General features: G+C 38.8%; 1 protein-coding gene across 5 annotated transcripts in view; it reads right to left on the reverse strand.

Annotated features, from left to right (window-relative positions):
- Positions 1-2,200: 2,200 nt before the first annotated feature.
- SNX24 (sorting nexin 24) overlaps positions 2,201-18,146 on the reverse strand; it is a 92,396-nt gene continuing 76,450 nt past the window's right edge. For all 5 annotated transcript variants that reach the window (XM_062604512.1, XM_062604508.1, XM_062604509.1 and 2 more), the window contains 4 exons: positions 9,597-9,691; positions 8,466-8,498; positions 7,613-7,677; positions 2,201-2,745 (listed from right to left, as the gene is read on the reverse strand). In XM_062604512.1, coding sequence (XP_062460496.1) covers positions 2,675-2,745; positions 7,613-7,677; positions 8,466-8,498; positions 9,597-9,691 — 264 coding nt within the window. In that variant the 3' untranslated portion in view covers positions 2,201-2,674. The remainder of the gene's footprint in view (positions 2,746-7,612; positions 7,678-8,465; positions 8,499-9,596; positions 9,692-18,146) is intronic.

The following is an 18,146-nucleotide window of genomic DNA, read 5'->3' on the forward strand; positions in this document are numbered from 1 at the left end:
CAGGTTCACTGTTTTTGTAATGCTTCTGAATAACTCAAGTTGACAGCTTAACTGGTAGCTTTGAAACAAGGTCAGCATAAGGTAACACTTGGAGACACCTGAGTTTGTTAGGTTCTTTAATGAGAGAGATGTGGATTTTTTTTCTTGAGTTTCCAGTGTTTCAAAACTCAGGATACAAGAACTGATGCCAGGATCTGAAGAAAGATGCACCCACCTGCACAGTTTACAGTACACAACTGTCGTGGTTTAAACCCAGTCAGGCAACTTGTTCACTCACTCCCAGTGAGTGGTGCCGGGCTGACAACAATCGAGCCCCCCCCCCGCCCCAACCCAGGGCTCTCCCCTTCTCCGCTCCCGGAGGAACGAGGAGGAGGATCGAGAGAGTGCAACTCCCACGGGTTGAGACAAGAACAGTCCAGCAACCAATGTACAACACAAATCACCACCGCTACCACCGACGACAACAATGATAAGGGAAAATAACAAGGGAAGAGAATACGATACCACCGGCCAAGAAATGAGTCCCACCTGGAAGCCCGTCCTTCCGGGTAACTTCACGTTACCCCCCCACCCTGGGTATGATGTGCTGTGGTATGGAATACCTCTTTGGCTAGCCTGGGTCAGGCGCCCCGTCTCTGCTTCCTCACAGCTTCCCCTCCTCCCTGGCAGAGCATGAGCCTCACAAAGTCCTTGGTCAGGGTAAACATCACTTAGCAACAACCAAAAACATCGGTATCACCAGCACTGTTCCCAGGCTGGAAGTCAAAACACAGCACTGCACCAGCTACCACGAAGGAGAAACATGACTGCTACTGCTGAACCCAGGACAACCACTTAACCTTTGTGGTGATGGGTTTCCTGAAGGGTGTTCTGATGCCCAGGTGAGGTATCCAGATTGTGGTGCAGGGGAGAGTGTGAACTGGGACAGCACAGAGCTTGCAGGTACTTACCCGCAGCCCTGTTGTAAGGGAACAGGAAAACACTGTGGGCAGGGATTTACCTCTGCTCCTTGTGACAGGTCACTTGCAGTTCAAGGGGGTGCTTCTGCTGATTCACGATTTGCAGCCCTGGGGCCTCTCTTGAGGGTAAATACTGACACTTTTTTTTTAGAGACATGAGAAAGGATTACTGTCCTCTTTAAACAAAGCTAGAGGAGGGTCTTTGAATGTGCCTAGTACTACGCAATCAGGCTTCCCATCTTAACCACTGTTAATTTTTATTTCTAGGACTTCAAGTAAAATTCTCTGGGAAGCAGTGTTGGGCAGTAAGAGAGAGAGAGCCTCAGACTCCCTAAAATAGCTCAATTTTTGCAGGTAGCTAAAAGCTTTTCTGGCGGCTGATCTGCAGACAATGTAGAGGGTTCTGCTGACTGAGCAAGTGCTGCGGTCACAGGCCCACGTTTTCATCACTCCAGCCAGTTTCAAAACGCATGTGCTGCCAGGACCAGACTGCTGTACCTGCCTAGCTTTGCCAGCTGGCTTTTCTGCAACGCTTCCTTTTTCTGAGCCCAGTGACTTACTGGCTCTGAAATTATGATGACTTTTTTTTCCCCCAAACCATGCACTTTTATGAGCCTATCATGCTCACATAGCATGCTGCTGAGAGTCTTAAATGAGCAGACAACCAGGCATTTTCTTGTGCTTCATGTGGAGGTATCTGTGAGACCATCTCTGAGACACAAGTCTCTGAATAGAAATGTCTGAGTAGAAATGCAAAGAAAACACACCGAAGCAGTACATTCATCTAGTACTTTATTTTGTAAAGTCAAGTAGCACACATACAAATTTCCAGTAAAATCTGAACAAATATATATATATATAATTATACATCTATAATTTTTAGTTTTATTAATTTACTACTTAATCATATTCTTGCTTTAGCTTACCACAGAGCTGTGTGCTCTGTGACTTACAAAATGTTAAGATATGGATTACAGTCTGCAAGTTGATGTGAAGAGTAAACACACACAGATTAGATGTCATAACTGAATGGAGATGCGTAAATGCCATCGAAAATCCCCTGGTACATAAAGTCATTTCAGCTGAAATCTACAAAATTTCCTGAGAGCGAGCTATGTATTCCAAAACATGGAAGCAATGTTTTCCAATAGGAACTCCATACAGCTGCACTGGCTCTTTTCCAACCTGATGCTAAGAAGCAGATTCAAAGTAAGAGAAATTAACTAAATTTTGAAAGTTGCTTTCTGTCTCTATTTTTTTTTTTTTTTGGTGCAATTTCTCACACAGTCTCTTAAGTGCCAGCACTTTTAATCTATCCAGTGGCAGCAATGGGTAATATGCTGGGAAAAATCCTGTTGTAAAAATGCTTAGTGTAATTTAGGATAGAAATTACAGTAATAATTAGTAAAGCTTACAGTTCTTTTCAAAGGTTAGTGTAATTCAGTGTAAGACTTTCAGGTTTTAGTGTTAAATAGTTAGAGCATGTCAACATATGAAGGTATAAATAATTTCAATACTGTTGCTTCCATATCTTTTTTAAAGCAGCAATTGTAGTGACACTGATTTTATTTAAAAAGATAGAATGCTTGAACCTAACCTGAGGTTGTGCCTTTCCCTTCTGAGCATAATATTCACGTCTCAGATACTTATTCCTGTTAATTCCATTACACATGACTCGGAGACTTGCTTCAGCTTCTTCTAGCCACACATTACTTCTACCTGGGCAGTAAATGAGGATAAAATATTCCATGTAGAATGCCTTCTATAACTATGTTTGGAAAGTCATCTGAAAAGAAAAAAGAAAGAACTTTGCTTTCTTACCTATGCCAGCACAATATAAATGTTTTTGTGAGACTTAACTAGATAAGGCCTCATATAATGTGGGTTACTGCATCACTCCACTGTTTATCCGTGCTGGGGATGTGCCATTAGTAATGCTGTTTCAGCATTAAAGCCACTTTAGTGTAGCACTGGGCATTGCATGAATGCGCTGCCAGATTTGTAGCTTATTGATTTAAAGGGATGTTCCAATACCTAATGCTGCTAGGCTCCAGCTCTTTATCTGAATCTTTTCTCACAAGGAGGATGGATTACACTGGCAATTCAATTTCTAACAAAATCTCAATATACTTGAAGAAATTCCAAGATTGCTACTGGGAATACTTCAAAGCTGTTTTTCCATTGTGGTTTACAGAAATGTTTAGACTCAGAAGACTTGAGGATTCCTGTACAGTCAGAGATGATTATATGAGGTAGGAAAATTTCAGCCTGTCTAATCAACATAAAACATCATGTGTTACAAAAAGTCATCCTATTAATATCTGAAGTTAAAAAAAACCCACTATGTTCTTATCACAAATGTAGAGGCAACTGGCACTGAATTTTCACGTTAGATTTAGCATGAAGGGATTACCCAGTAGAACACAGTAATAGTTCCATGCCGGGGAATGTGAGAATGTACATTACTGAAGTGAAACTATTTTTCAAATGCACCAACTCCTGCGTTTGTAATGGAGGGTTCACTTAAATCACTGGGCATTAAAAGTAAGATTTTCTGATCACCTCTTATGATTGCTGCTACACTAGGAGATGGACTGGCCTACAAGAACAGACTGTTTATAGAACCATAGACTCACAGACTGGGTACAGTTGGAAAGGACCTTAAGATCATCTAGTTTCAAAGCTCCTGCCATGGGCAGCGGCACCTCAAACTAGACCATGTCAGCCAAGGCTCTGTCTACCTCGGCCTTGAACACTGCCAGGCATGGAGCATTTATCACTTCTTTGGGCAACCTGTTCTGATACAGAACTTCCACACTAATCAGATCTTTCCTTCACCTATCAGCCTACAGGCTATTCAAAATGAGGAGATGTAACTTTTATAAAAACCATTAGATACTTGGTAAATTAGGTCACCAAATATGGGTGGGATGTTGCCCCTTATTCTTTCATTAAAATATTTCTGGAGATAAAAATACTGAGCAAAAAGTACATTTGGACTTGGTAAGGAAAAAAAAAGTCCTTACTAGCTAAGTGTTATCTCATTGGCATTAATAAGGTGATTCCAATGTATTAAAGATGTTACAGATATTTTAGGAAGTTTTAAAAAACTGCAACATCCACTGTGAACAATACATGAATAATTCTCCCAGCTTCTCATAGTAAGTCATAAATTACTTGTTAATAATTTGAATCCAATAATGATTCCTCAAGTCCTGCAAGCTCAGCTATCCCCAGTCACCCTGGCAGAATAACCCTATGCTGTTGTCATTAATGTTATTAAAAGTACACTTGTAAGGGCAATCTGATGCTTTCCTTCCAAATTAAATGCTGCAGTTCCAGAAACCAGTTTTTACTGGTTCTTCTGTAACATACAGAATATACAGGAAAATGAGTATTGATTTAAAAAATTATGCAACTTTATCAAATTATTGTGAGGCTTTGCTGCTTAAAAAAATTCAAGTATGTTAATTTCAGTTGATTGTATAAATACACTGAAGCACAGTCTTGCAAATCTGTGATACTGACACAGCTTAAATAATCATCAGAGCAGTTTTTGAACAAGTGACAATAAATCTGAGATTCCATTTTTTAGCTTCTGAGGCATCATTTTAAATTTGCAGCATTTTATATTTTTAATTAATTTTTCTTCAAAATAGTACATGTTGTTTTTTTTTCCCCACCCCTAAAAATGGTGTGGCCACCTTACACAAAAGGTGATGTGCTCATGCACTCAGAAACATCATGAAAAAGCGAGTGTGAAAAATCAATGAGGGTTGTGAGTCTTATTTTTGCAAAGTTGCCTTGCAACTCAAAAATGCTTAAGTTCAGTCACTAGAATAATAGGAAGATGATAGTTTATGAAGACAAGTAACAGTGCAATGAAGGGGGAAAAAGGTGTTCTCCAAGTATTATCTTGCAGAAAGAACTGTTTATTTCATTAAAAAAAGAACAAACCCATAAGTACACAATCTCCTTTTTTTTTGTGGGAACACAGCCCTTCCTGTATCCAGGGAGGAATAACTCCTGAACAGTTCTGAGCCAGACAACTCTCACAGGTCACCTTCAAAGAGTACACAAAATGAATAATTATTCATTTGGATACTTTTGGTCACAATCTGAACAACCTTTGCTGTTTTTTCACAGATGAATCAGAGTCTATCAAAGTCAGAACTGATCTGAAAGACAATTTTAGAATGCTCATCTATATTTTCTCTGTGCTGCAAACTGAAAATGAAAGAATTAAAGGTAGTGTGTAAAAGCCGTAAAAACTTTTGTTTCTTTCCAACTAGACTTAACTAGTAGGGCCTCTAGACTTAAGACTTGGTTTTCTTCCCTTCTTAAACTACAACTCACATTCTAATTTGTTTTTTAATTCAAATTAAAGAGTAACTTGCAAATGAATTTGATGTTTTAGGGTCTTCAAATACAAAGAATATTCATGTGCCACATGAAATCTAAATACTGTGTATCAAGGCCAGAAAATGACTTGGCAAAAGCCGTAGAAGTCTTTTGTTTCAGATGTCATTAATGAGGCCTACTTAATATTTAAACTTGGCATGCATTAGAAGAGGCCTTTATCTTAATCCAAGTAACGGACTACTTAATGGAGTAGTTACAAAATTCATTATGAAGTTCCTAATGATTTCAAGAAAAGGGAACTCAGCCTTAGTCATATATTAAGGAAGGAAGACCATCACAGAACTGCAAAATCCTGAATAGAAGTCTTACAGCAAAACCTTACATGTTGGCTGAAAACATTAAGAAGTGCTGTCTGCATTTTCAGAGTAACTGACTATGAAATCCATTTTCTCTTTCATGAATGATATGGAATTAGATTATGTTCATAATTTACACATTGCTCTCGAGCAATCCAAGTTTGCAATTAAGAGGAGCATTAAACAGTAAGATTAAAACATGCAATTGTGATCCACTCTAAATACCAGTATAGGTAGCATCTGGACCAACTTTTAGACAGAGGTATTTCTGCAAGTCCTTCTGCACTGTGTTGTCACTTGGGTGAGGAGTGATCTTGTAAAGTGACAATCTCACCATGACCTGTGCTTTGGTGTATCGATTTTCTGATGTGTGCTGGAGCCTCAGATGTGCATTCAGCCCAGGTGACCATACCAGTCCTAAGTCAAGTCTAAATGACTAAAAACTAAACGACCTTTTAATGTGTCTTCTGATGTGGACCTTGGTCACACAAGATCTCTCCACTGTTTCATTCTAGAACTACCAACTTCAAGTTCAGTAAGACTCTATAGGGTCAATACCATTGGGCCACACCACTAGCTAGAGCGGACATTGCCAGTCAGGGAGACTATTTAAACCTCTCAAAATAAGTGAGCCTGGTCCCTATGGTTTTGAAAAACAGCCTGAAAAAACTAACAGAATCACAGAATGACTGCAACTGGAAGAGACCTCCAGAGGTGATCTGCTCCAACCCTCTGCTCAAGTAAGGACACCCAGAGCCAGTTGTCCAGGACCATTTCCAGAGAGCTCTTCAGGATCTCTAAGGTTGGAAACTCCACCTCCTCTCTGGTGACCTGTGCCAGGGCTCAGTCACCCTCACAGTGAGGGTGTTTCCACTGGGCACTACTGAAAAGAGCCTGGCTTTGTCTTTTTACACCCTTCCTTCAGGTATTTATATACATCTTGAGAAGATGTGAATGAAGTACACTTCGCTGGCTAAGGAACTTCAAGCAAACAGTGTTCTTTCCTAAATTTACTCTTAAAAATTTTATGATGTTCAAGGCAGCTAAAGAACCTCCCTTTTTCCCCTTGATTTTTCCCCTTGATTTCAATACGGTATTTTCTATGAAACAAATAATTCAACAATTCAACAAATGAAACAATTTCTCCCTTACTTTGCAGCTCTGGGAGAAAATTCTCCCTTGAAAGGACAATTACATTTTTAATACAAGATTTAGTAGAAGTATCAGTTCAAACAAGTAAAATGATAAAACAACGAGGAACACAGTATTAAAAATGATTTTTTTTTTGTTTTACTTGCACACATTTAAGACAGAAGGTAAGTTCTCTGAACTAATAATGCAAAGAACTTTTGTATTAAAAAAGGCAAAAAGAAAAAAGGGTTTATTTAAAGCTCTTTCAGACACTTTTTTGAACCACATATTAAGAAATGAAGGTTAACACAAATTTCCTGTGAAATACATCAAACTGTACATTCTTCTTCTCCCTCCCCACTCCCCCAAAAGAGCACTAGAGGTTATAAATGATAAGAAATAGTAATAATCCAAATGGAAATACAAACATGCTCACAGGAGATAGACTGGTGTTTAGGGAAAAAGCACTTACAAAGGACTGTGCCTCTAAGTTCAAATCCTTCAGGCAAAACAGCCCAAAGGGTCAACAAGAAGAAAAGAAAGGCAATGTTTTTTTTCTTTTGACCTGAATTCTCAGTAGGTATGTCTGAGAGAAGAACTGGGGGAGAAAATTCCACCCTTTTATAAATCGTCCACCCCACTTAGTGTTTTAATGGTTTCTTACACAAGAACTATCGTTTTATTGGCAGGTTATTAGATTTTGGACCAGTGTCATCTGACTAGGCTGATATTAATAATAATGTGATTTATGCAGTGCAGGGTCAGAGCAGTAAAGCACTGTTAACAGATGACAGGTTTGATTACCATTGGCTTTAGGCAAGACATATGGATCCCTCAGGAACAGCAGCACAGGCTGGTGGGACAGTTTGCTGGAAAGGTCAAGAACAGAGATGTCAGTATCAAGGGACAGCAAACAGAATATTGTACAAACTAGCTTTGATAAAGTGAGGTGGCTGAGCCATGCAGTAGCCGTGGCCAGTGTGCTTCTGCACATCAGTGCTGCCCAGAAAGAGCAGGCTTCATCTCCTGGGAGCAAAGCTCACCACCACTCAGCTGCACAGCAAAATTGCCAATGTGAAGCTGAGGTGAAGGGGCTGTGTTCAGGAGGAGCAGCTGGTAGCTGGCTTTGAGACCTCCCTGATACCTCATGTAATGCAGGCTGCAAGATCACCTACAACCACAGGCCTTGGTAGCCCTTCGCAGGGCTGTTTCGCATCCTGGCCACAGTACAGACATCCCTCACCAGCCCTCTTTCCTCTGCTCTGTACATGCATGTGCCAAGTAGTTCAACCAGGTACATACAACGACCTGTCAAAACACATAGTGGAGAACCCAAACCTCCATTTCCTTCTGGCAAATCTTCCTGCTATCTAAAATATACTTTAATGGGTAAAAACATTCCCAGAAATTTATTTCAGAGCTAGCAGTACTCTATTAGGGTTTTGCAAAGAATTTCTCAATACAAGGATCCTCAATTCATGCTACAAATGGATGGATCTACGACAGCTGATGAAACTAGCCATGATTATAAACACATCTAATTTTAATACTATACTACTGCCATTTTGTCAACTGCACTGAACAAACATAGTAAACACCAATAATTTCAAGTAGTTTATTAATCTGGTGTCCTAGAAAGAGTAGGCACCAAGCTTACCTTGATTCTTCAGATTCTGTTTCATCAAAAGAGCTGCAAGTAAAGTGAGAGGAAACTTTGATTAAACAAAATTACACTAAAAAAAAAAGCAAACAAATCCTTTAAGAACCATCAAAGGGAGGAATCTTTTAATAGTCAGTAGTTGTGTAATGTCATGCGATGGAATAACTGTGGGAGATCGTATCTTTTTATGACAACCTCTACTTGGAAATGACAGCATCTATTTTACTGAAATAGATTCACAAGCACATCTCTTTGTCTATGAAGCACTGGGGTACAGTCCCACTGAAGGTATTGCCTGAGGTTATTCACTGCAAGTGAAAGTACAAGCCTGTAAGCTTCCAAGTCCCTCTGGAGACTGCCCTGGGCCAGATGCTTCCCAGTGTATAGAGGGCCTCAAAATTACCTCCACTTTTTTCACCTGGCCTCCTCTCCACTGCAGATCCACAGAGCTTCCCCTGAAGTGGGAAAGAGCCACATAGCTTTCTGGGGAGCAAGTTCTGCTGGACTATCAACTCTCAGCCTGCATGGCAAAAGAAATTACTTTCCCTACAAAGCTTACAGCTGCAGATGGTAACAGAGCTTCCAGTTACACTGTTTGGGGTGTTTCTGTAGTCATTACATTGATCATACAAAGATTCCCTTCTCCCACCCTGATCAAGAACCCTTCCCAATGGAAAGGCAATGGGGCCATTTGGGCTGATGTCATCAGAAAGGTGAAAGACCCCATTTTCAAACACACAGAGGGAGATCATAGAAGGAGCATAGAATGAACTTCTATTTTGTGCAGTTACTATGTCCATAGGTTTTCTATGCAACTTTAGTGAGTGTTTATGAGTATTGTACATTTCAGTAGATACTTCAAGATCTATGAGAAAATCATGTTTTTCCCCATCTAAACTTTCCTGTCCTAAGAATATTACATGAAACCTCACTTGTGTCTTTGAACAGACTGGATTTATTTTACCACATTTTGGGGATATATAAACATTCTTAACTGAACGTTATGCCCATTTATTTTACGGTGTTAGAGTTGGCAGAAAGACCATTTTAAGTCAATGGAATTGTGTCAGCACTGAGTGAATATGGGCCTCTTGGTCTCCATGTATTTTTCAGTAAATGAGAGCTTACCCACAGCTTTCTGCTTTTGGCAAGCTAGGTACATGGCGAACATTCAGGAAATCAAGAAATATTTTAGGGAGCTCTTCATTTTCTAAAACAACTGTCTGTAAAAAAATAAAGAGAAAAGGCACAATAAATACCCAAGATCTTTTAGTATCTTAATTATCACACATTTTTATTCAAGCTACCAAAACATTTCCCATTTGCAACACTTTTCAACTCTTACACCTATTTTGGAGTACTTCATTTCAGTAGGAAAACCACAGTTCTTAATGAATCACATATAAATACATTCAGTTCATGCTACTACATTGTTTTTCACCTGCCATCACTGGTGCTAAGCTAGATGTCTCTCAAGCAGAGACGTCTGGAACTAAGTTACTGGCACACTGATTTGTGAATAAAATCCTGTTTATTTAAAGCATAAATCAGCTATAACACAGTGCTTTTATGTTCACCTGTCTGCCACACCAATGGAAAACTGAAGTCTCCATTTGGTGCAATTTTATTAATACATGCCTTGGTAAATGCCAACAAGCGAAAGAAACGCTTTGCTTAGCTTGACAGATGAGCTTACAACATACTCCTATCTGCACTGGGACTCCTAATGACAGAGCTCTGACCAAATGCTGCTGGCTAGACGTGCCACATTCTTCCAGAGCAGTGACATGAAGACTGGACTCCACTCTCCTTTGTTTTCCATTGATGAGATGATTTACAATTTTCAGTAAATTAATTACAAGTATTCTTAAAAATATGTAGCAAATAAATGCGATTCTCAAGTGCATGTTCATCATGAAACAATGACTCTTAAAGAAAAAAGTAGATCTCTGAGAGTTTCAAAGAAGCAGACCAAAAATAATCATTGATCATTTTCATGGGGCAAACAGAATAGTTCATAAATTCAACCAATGTCTCAGCTGAAAGAGTAAGCCCTTATTTATTTACTGTTCATACTGCCATATATTCTGATAATACACATCACATACAAATGAAAGCCACAAGCTTTTTCCTAAAAAAGCCTTCCTTCCTTCATAAAGTCCTGATCCAGAGAGGATGTATGCACGGAAGAAACTTCACTAGATTTATAAATCAAACAACTTGTGCAAGTAAAGCTATCCACATCCATCCTGATCATTTTCACACCCTATGTTAGAAGAAACAAACCTAGAGAAGAAACAAGACTGGCAGTGGGAAGAAACATTACTCTTCTTACATTCAGGAGGTAACTTACTCCTGTGTGTATATTCTTTTACATTATAATTAGCACTGCGGAGACACAACAGGATGTAGAGAATAACAAGATTACCAGAAAAAAAAAATAGGTTGGAAGAGACATTTAGAAGTTCCTCTAGATTTTACAGTAGGTTTTATAGGGAATGGTTTGATTATTTGTGTAATGAAAACCCAGTTAATGTTAAAATTCAGTAAGATGTGCATAGACTTAAAGAGAGAAACCATTTGAAAACAAAGATATTTGAGAACTGCTTCTTTTTTTATGTTACATTTGCAAATCTGAATTCAGAATCTACAGTTCTTCAACAGCTGCAGACATCACTAACAAGTCTGAAAAAAACCCAAAACAAACCAACAGGAAAAAGGCAGCTTTTGAAATCTCCTGTTCTAGATTTTGGTGGATGTAACAAACAGGGAGGTCTGAAATGTTGGCAAGTGTTAAGCCTTTCAGTTCACCTCTGTATGAAGATGCTGCATTAAAAAATGCCATTTCATTTGCATTCTGAAAAGTCAGCACTCTGCTGCTGCAGAATTTATCCTGTTCTGCATTCAGGTTATGCACAGAAGGAGGGGTGTAGGTGAGTGCATACTCAGAAGGTGTGTGAATTGCATAACAATGCATGTTGTTTGCTGAAATAAATAATCTTAATAATTATATGCAATGAAGAACTGCAAAAAGTTATATAAAGATATTTAAGGGCATACAATACTTACATGCAACCTCATAGTTACACTACTGACAGCTTCTTCCAAAAGTTGAGCTGCCTGCTGAGGCTGCTCAACAGAAGAGTGACTGTCAGGGAAGACAAGGATACATGACTGTATAAAATGAAAACTCCCAACACCTCTTACTCGTTTCTACTTCCACTCACTCCAGATTAATATCTTATTCTGTTTCTCTTTTTTTTTTTTGTATGACATGCATCAAGTCAACCCAAGAGCTGCTAACCCTGCCCTGACCAAATGTATTTCAGAAAAATATGTAAGGAAATAGCATCTGGTTTATTGTGCTAACCCATATAGTTTGTTAACTGTCAATAACTCTGCTTTGGTGATCAATAAACTTGAAAATGTAGAATTTGCAGAGAAGCAAAGGCAATTTGCACTGTGCTCTATCTTGGATGTTGCCTCTGTTGACTGCGAATTCTATCATTTCCAGAACTTTATGAAGGCAGGAATGACTGCACTGAACAAATGAGGATTTTTTCAACGGATGTAATGCGACATGCATTTTAAGGAATTAAAAAATAAATGGACGTACAAGTTAATTATACTGATAAGGGGGAAATTACCTTCCGGCTTAACTTCATTTGCTTTGGTATGAAAAAGGGCCAGTGTATAATCCATCCACTTAATATACATGGTAGAAACCAAAGGAAAAGAGAAAAAAAAACTTGGGAACAACAACAACAAAAAAAAAAAAACAGCCCTACTAGATCAGGTGTGCCTGTGTAGCTGCATTTCCTACATCTGCTGGTGGCCCAAAGTGGATGTCCAGAGAAAAACATAAGCATGCTTAGCTTCCTATTTAAGTTGTTCAAAAAAATACTCTTAAATCAGAAATAAATGTTAACATAATCAGCTTAATTTAAGTGGGGCAACCCATAACAGAACTGACCTTAAACGTCTAACTGAAAACTTGTGACATACATTTTGCAAACTTGATGATCTTTAAATAATAGCTGATTATAAAAGGTACCAGAAGGTAAAGTCTCTACACTACTGTCAATAATTTATGATGTGATATGCTCAACTGTAGCCTTTGTTCAAGTGTATATATGTCATTAGCTTGTAAATATGATTATTACCTGTTTGCTCTGCAATCCGAAACTTAGAAGATAGATATTTTCAAAGAAATCGTCTCACAATTAGCTTGTTTGTAATGTGAATTTCCAGTTAATCTTAACTGTATCAAGACCATAGCAATGAGTTTCAATTATGGGCCCCAGAGTGCTAAGTAGACTAACTTAAGGAAAAAAAACCCAAAACCAGCACGTGTATTTTCTTCCTAAAATAAATAAAAACTTCCAAAACCTCTGGCAAGTGATTGGGAAGTGACTCCAGAAACACATTTTTCAAACTCATTGATTTCAGCTAAACCAAGAGTATAGACACCATATATTCTTAAAAAATCGTAAAGGGTGTTTATCTGTTACTGTCACACTTTAATGAACTACTGTACGTTTTAGGAAGAAAAACAAAACAACAGACACAAGGGAAAGCCTGGTACTTACATCAGCAGAAATGTCTTTTTCATCAAAAAGAGGCAATTATTATGTAACACAAATCACAAAAATCCCAATTTTTCTACCTTATCAGTTTTATAAAATCATGTTTCCTCCAGATTTAATTGATTAGTTGATTTAATTGATTAGTTCTTACAGTGACATCTGAAATACTTAATTGTTGGTTATCTTTTCTCCTACAGCAAGTAGAATATAGTCATAAAATTGCGAAGGGACTTGTTCTGCCTTAACCTTACCTAGATACCATCATGCAGTGGAAAACAGCGCTAAAATATCACAGGATAATGCTCTCCAACAAGGGAGACACACAAACAGCATAATGATTTCCCACGAGTTTCCTTTTTAGAAAATTGTCTCTAAAGACAGGGTAAATGGTGACTTATCTTCACAGAGGACACTGCAAAATCGAACACTGGCATTTTAGTTAGGTCCAAACCTACTCATCAGCCAATTATAAGAGTAACTGAACATCCTGCTCAAAACCTGAACAAGACTACTTTGATAACCTTAGGAGATCATGCCACAGGAATGCATAGTTTTCAGGTATTTATTATTTTTTTTAAATTATTATTAATAATAATTATTTTTTTTTATTTTAATGCAAAAAGATTTAAAAATCAATATCTTAATATCACCTATCATATTTTCTCAGGGTTACTGGAACAGTTGTTGGAGAGCAAAAAATGCGAGAGGGGAGCTGAGTTACAAGGTTTTTATGAGTCCTTACAGACTTTTCCATTCAATCAGGTTTAGTCTGAAATGCTGTACTGTTTGGATGAAAAAGTTCATGACAGTTTTTCTTCTCTTCACAGGCAGAGATGCTTCACTATACCTAATTCAGTGGTGCAGCTAAAATGTGGGAGAAGAAAATCAATACATTCCAGCTACAGTAAGTAGGATGGAGTGTCAGTCTCCACTGGGACCAAAACCCACATCTTTTAGAACACTTTACAGTCTACATTCTTCCACTAACCTCCTTTTTGTGAAGTGCTTTATACAGTCCCATGAAATGATAAAAAAGTTACCAAAAGAACACATTAACTAAAAACCAACTAGACAAAGGAACCAGACTTCTAAGAGCCAGCTTTTCTTTTTTTAAAGTCATAGCAGATTCAATAACGTTTTATATTACCCATTGTGAAGAACTATGAAGAAACCACTTCCTTCTTCAGTAAGAATGTTGTTATAGAATTATTTCTAAATAAGTTGTCACTTAAGCTTTACTAAGGAATTGCCACTTTTCATTATTACTAAAAACATGTTTTTCAAGACAGGAGGTTATCAAACATGCTTAAAACCCTGTATAAAGATACAAGAAACATGCAAACATGCATGTAACAATACAGAAGTGATGCTCCATGCAAAGTACCAGCTAGCTAACACTCCTAGGCTGCATATCGAAGGGGGGTCAACAGTAAAAAAAGGCACAGAGGGGAATCGCCCCTGTGAACCACAAGACTGGAGAGTAAAAATTCCTGTACCAACTTTCAGATTCGTTATACTTCCATTGAGCTTAAAACTTGCAAGGTATCTCCTGAGTGACAAATCCATCTATCACAGCATTCTCAAAGTACATGGAGGATAAGTGAACTGGATAGAAATGAAGTCATGTGAGTTATATGACTGCTGGATCATCATTGAAAATATGTACGCAAATTTATGACAGCATCTATAAGCTATTAACACTTCTATTTAAGCCTTACTTAACCTAAATTTAAAGCACTTTAATAATTTTCACTAAAATTACTACCCACTAAGTTTTAAGGTAGTCAGTACTTCAGTTAGAAAGCTAGTTAATTATGCATTTGCAGTCCCAACTAGTATTTAACTACTAAGTGCAGAACAAATTGACTTGAGGCTATGTGCACAAACATAAGCCATTTGTTGTGAAAAATACAGCACTGAATTTTTTTTTGAAAACTGGGAATGTAGTGGGAGCAAACAGTGAATATCTCTGCAGCAAAATAGGAGACTAACCTTTGAAAGATTAGAAACAAAGTGCAACAGACTACGGTTCCTTTGAAAAATAAAAATGAAAGGAAGCAGTCAATATAATTTCCTGAGACACTGCTCAAAGGACTGGAGGTTAGGACAAAGCTCACTGAGAAATGAAGAAATCAACAGAGCAAAAGGAAAAGAAGCAGAAGGGCAGGATGAGCTAATGATATAAAAAAAAAAAAAAAAGTTAGTAGGAACAAGAAAGGCTTTTAAAAATAAGTATTGCAAAGAGTAAACAGATCCCTTAATGACAAAAAAGACACCAAAATAAATGTTGATTTTAAAACGGCTTAATTGAAGTGTTTCTTAAAAGTCAATGGACCCCTAAGACAATGGACATATAACAAGTAATTAAGACCCTGTCAATAATGCTACTGGTAACAAACAGGTGCAGGACTACCTTAGACAATAACATACATATATATCAATCAGTAGATCTAGAAAATACACATTCCAGGATGGTAAAGAGATTGGATAGCTATGCTTGGAAGTCTCCTCAAAGTACAGGGGAAGAAGATCTGAAAAAAAGCAAACACATTTACAATACACAGTACACAAAAGACAAAGCAGAATAGATTAACACTTGAGCTACTGTTTTCTGAAATCTTAAAGGAACTAAATACAAATACACTGTAAATTACCACATCCCCTCCAACATTCAGGTTTCAAACTAAAACACCCGGAAAGTCTGGCAACTGTAAGTTTTTTTGGCTCCTCATAGTCAGATGCTGCCGTCCTTATATGCTTTTGCACACTGAGGAGGAGGTCAGATGGGATAAAGCAGCAAAAACCCGCAATGGTATCAGATCAGGTGATTAAAGACTACCACAAATACATACTTGAAGGCAAATAAAGCCGGTACTGAAATGTGAGTTTCAGGTTTTCCAAATTTGCAAGTGTTACTTAAGTCCTAAGAATGCTTCTCTAAATACTGGGATTTAGTGCATGTTCTTGTCTTCTTAGTATGAGATAACTCCTTAGAATTACAGGATCATTTAGGCTGGAAAAGACCTTTAAGATCATCAAGTACGACCATTAACCTAGCACTGCCAAGCCTACCATTTAACTATGTCCCTAAGCACACGTCTACACATTCTTCAAACACCTTCAGGGATAGTGACTTCACCAGTTCCCTGGGCAGCCTGTTCCAATGCTTAACAACACGTTCTGTGACAAAATGCTCCTAATGTCAATCTAAACCTCCCCCGGTACAACTTGAGGCCACTTCTTCTCATCCTATCACTGGGTACTTGGGAGAAGACACCAACACCCACCTCACTACAACCTCCTTTCAGTTGTTTAGAGTGATAAGGTCCCCCCTGAGCCTCTTCTTCTCCAGAGTGAACATCCTGGTTCCCTCAGCCATTCCTAGTCACATTTGTGCTCCAGACCCTTCACTAGCTTCCTTGCCCTTCTCTGGACCCACTCCAGCACCTCAATGTCCCCCTTGTAGTGAGGGGCCCAGAAATGAACACAGGATTCGAGGTGCAGCCTCACCAGTGCAGTACAGGGGGATGATCACTGCCCTGGCCCTGCTGGCCACACTATTGCTGATACAGGCCAAGATGCTGTTAGCCTTCTTGTGGGTACACGCTGGCTTATGTTCAGCTCCGTCAATCAGCACCCCCAGGTCCTTTTCCACTGAGCAGCTTTCCAGTCACTCTGCCCCAAGCCTGGGGCGTTGAATGGGAAGCATAGCAAGCCAGCTACCCAAAACAAAAGACCTTCAGGATCCCCTCGCCATGACCTTCTCGCCATCAGGCAGATAGAACTGACCTAGGAGACAAGGGAGGTTGGAAGGGGGTTACTCTTTTTTGCATGCGGTTCTTGTGGCCCAAGGGCAGGACAAGGCACTTTGCCTTGTTGAATCTCACACCACTGGCCACAGCTCATTGATCCAGCCTGTCTAGATCCCTCTGCAGAGCCTTTCTATCCTCCAGCAGATCAACACTCCTGCCCAAATGGTGTCATGTGCAAACTGACTGAGGGTGCAATGGATCCTCTCACCCACATAAAGAGATTAAACAGAACTGGCCCCAGTACTGTGCCCTGTGGAACACCACTTGTGACCAGCCACCAACTGGATTTAACTCCATAAGCCTGGCCATCCAGTTTTCACTCAGTAAAGAGTATGCTTGCCCAAGCCATGAGCAGATGTTTCCTTTCTTTTTTTTTTTTTTTTTTTTTCCCTCGGTCTCCTCATCAAAGGATGTCTCTAATTGAGGCCATAAACCACAGAGAAGTATATTTGCTTACAGTTACAGTAACAAATCAGCAGGCTCACACATTATCTTGCCTAAGGAAACTCATTGATTGATTTGCCACTGGTCTATACCACATTATCTACAGCTGCTTTAGAATAGGAAGACTAAAAAAATGTTAAAAATGTTTTTAAAAAAAAAGAAAGCCCCATAAGAGAACTGGGGATTTATAAACTGGTACACCTGTTGCAGGGAAGTTAGCAACAACTGCAGTAAGTACTGCGTGGATAAATACATCTGGATAGAAACGGATCACAGAGCTGCTGTTAAAGGAGGCCCTGTTTCAAAACTTACTGCAATCCCTGACAGGATCAAGAAGCACGGATAAATATGGCCCTGTTGTTTAAGCATACTTTCATTTCCAAAAAGCTTTTGACAAAGACCCCCACCAAAGACATGGATGTAAACTAAACAGACATGATCTTGCAAACATAAGCAGTTACAGGTCCTGAAACAAAGGATAGGAGAATGCAGCCCACAGTGATGCATATTGGAAAACGTAACAATGATGAGCTTTAGACTGACCATTAGTAATCAGAGAAGTGAGATACTGGGGGCTACGATGTATCCCTCAAAGGACAAGCCTGTTATCTAGCAGCAACTTAAAAAAAACAGATCATAAACTTATTAGAAATCAAGAACTCATTAGAAGTAATTATTATATGTTGCTAATATTATGAAAAAGGAAAGAATTTAGAGATAACAAGACACTTCTTTATGGAACAGGTAGCTGAATCATGGGCCACAGGACATTGCCAACGCTAAAAAATGTGTTTAAAGGAGAGACTGCACAGAATGATGGAAGAGGAATTCATTGA

The sequence above is a fragment of the Pezoporus occidentalis genome, unplaced genomic scaffold (genome assembly GCF_034315485.1).
Source record: "Pezoporus occidentalis ecotype Australia unplaced genomic scaffold, CSIRO_AGI_Poc_V1 ctg86, whole genome shotgun sequence".
Lineage (NCBI taxonomy): Eukaryota > Metazoa > Chordata > Aves > Psittaciformes > Psittacidae > Pezoporus > Pezoporus occidentalis.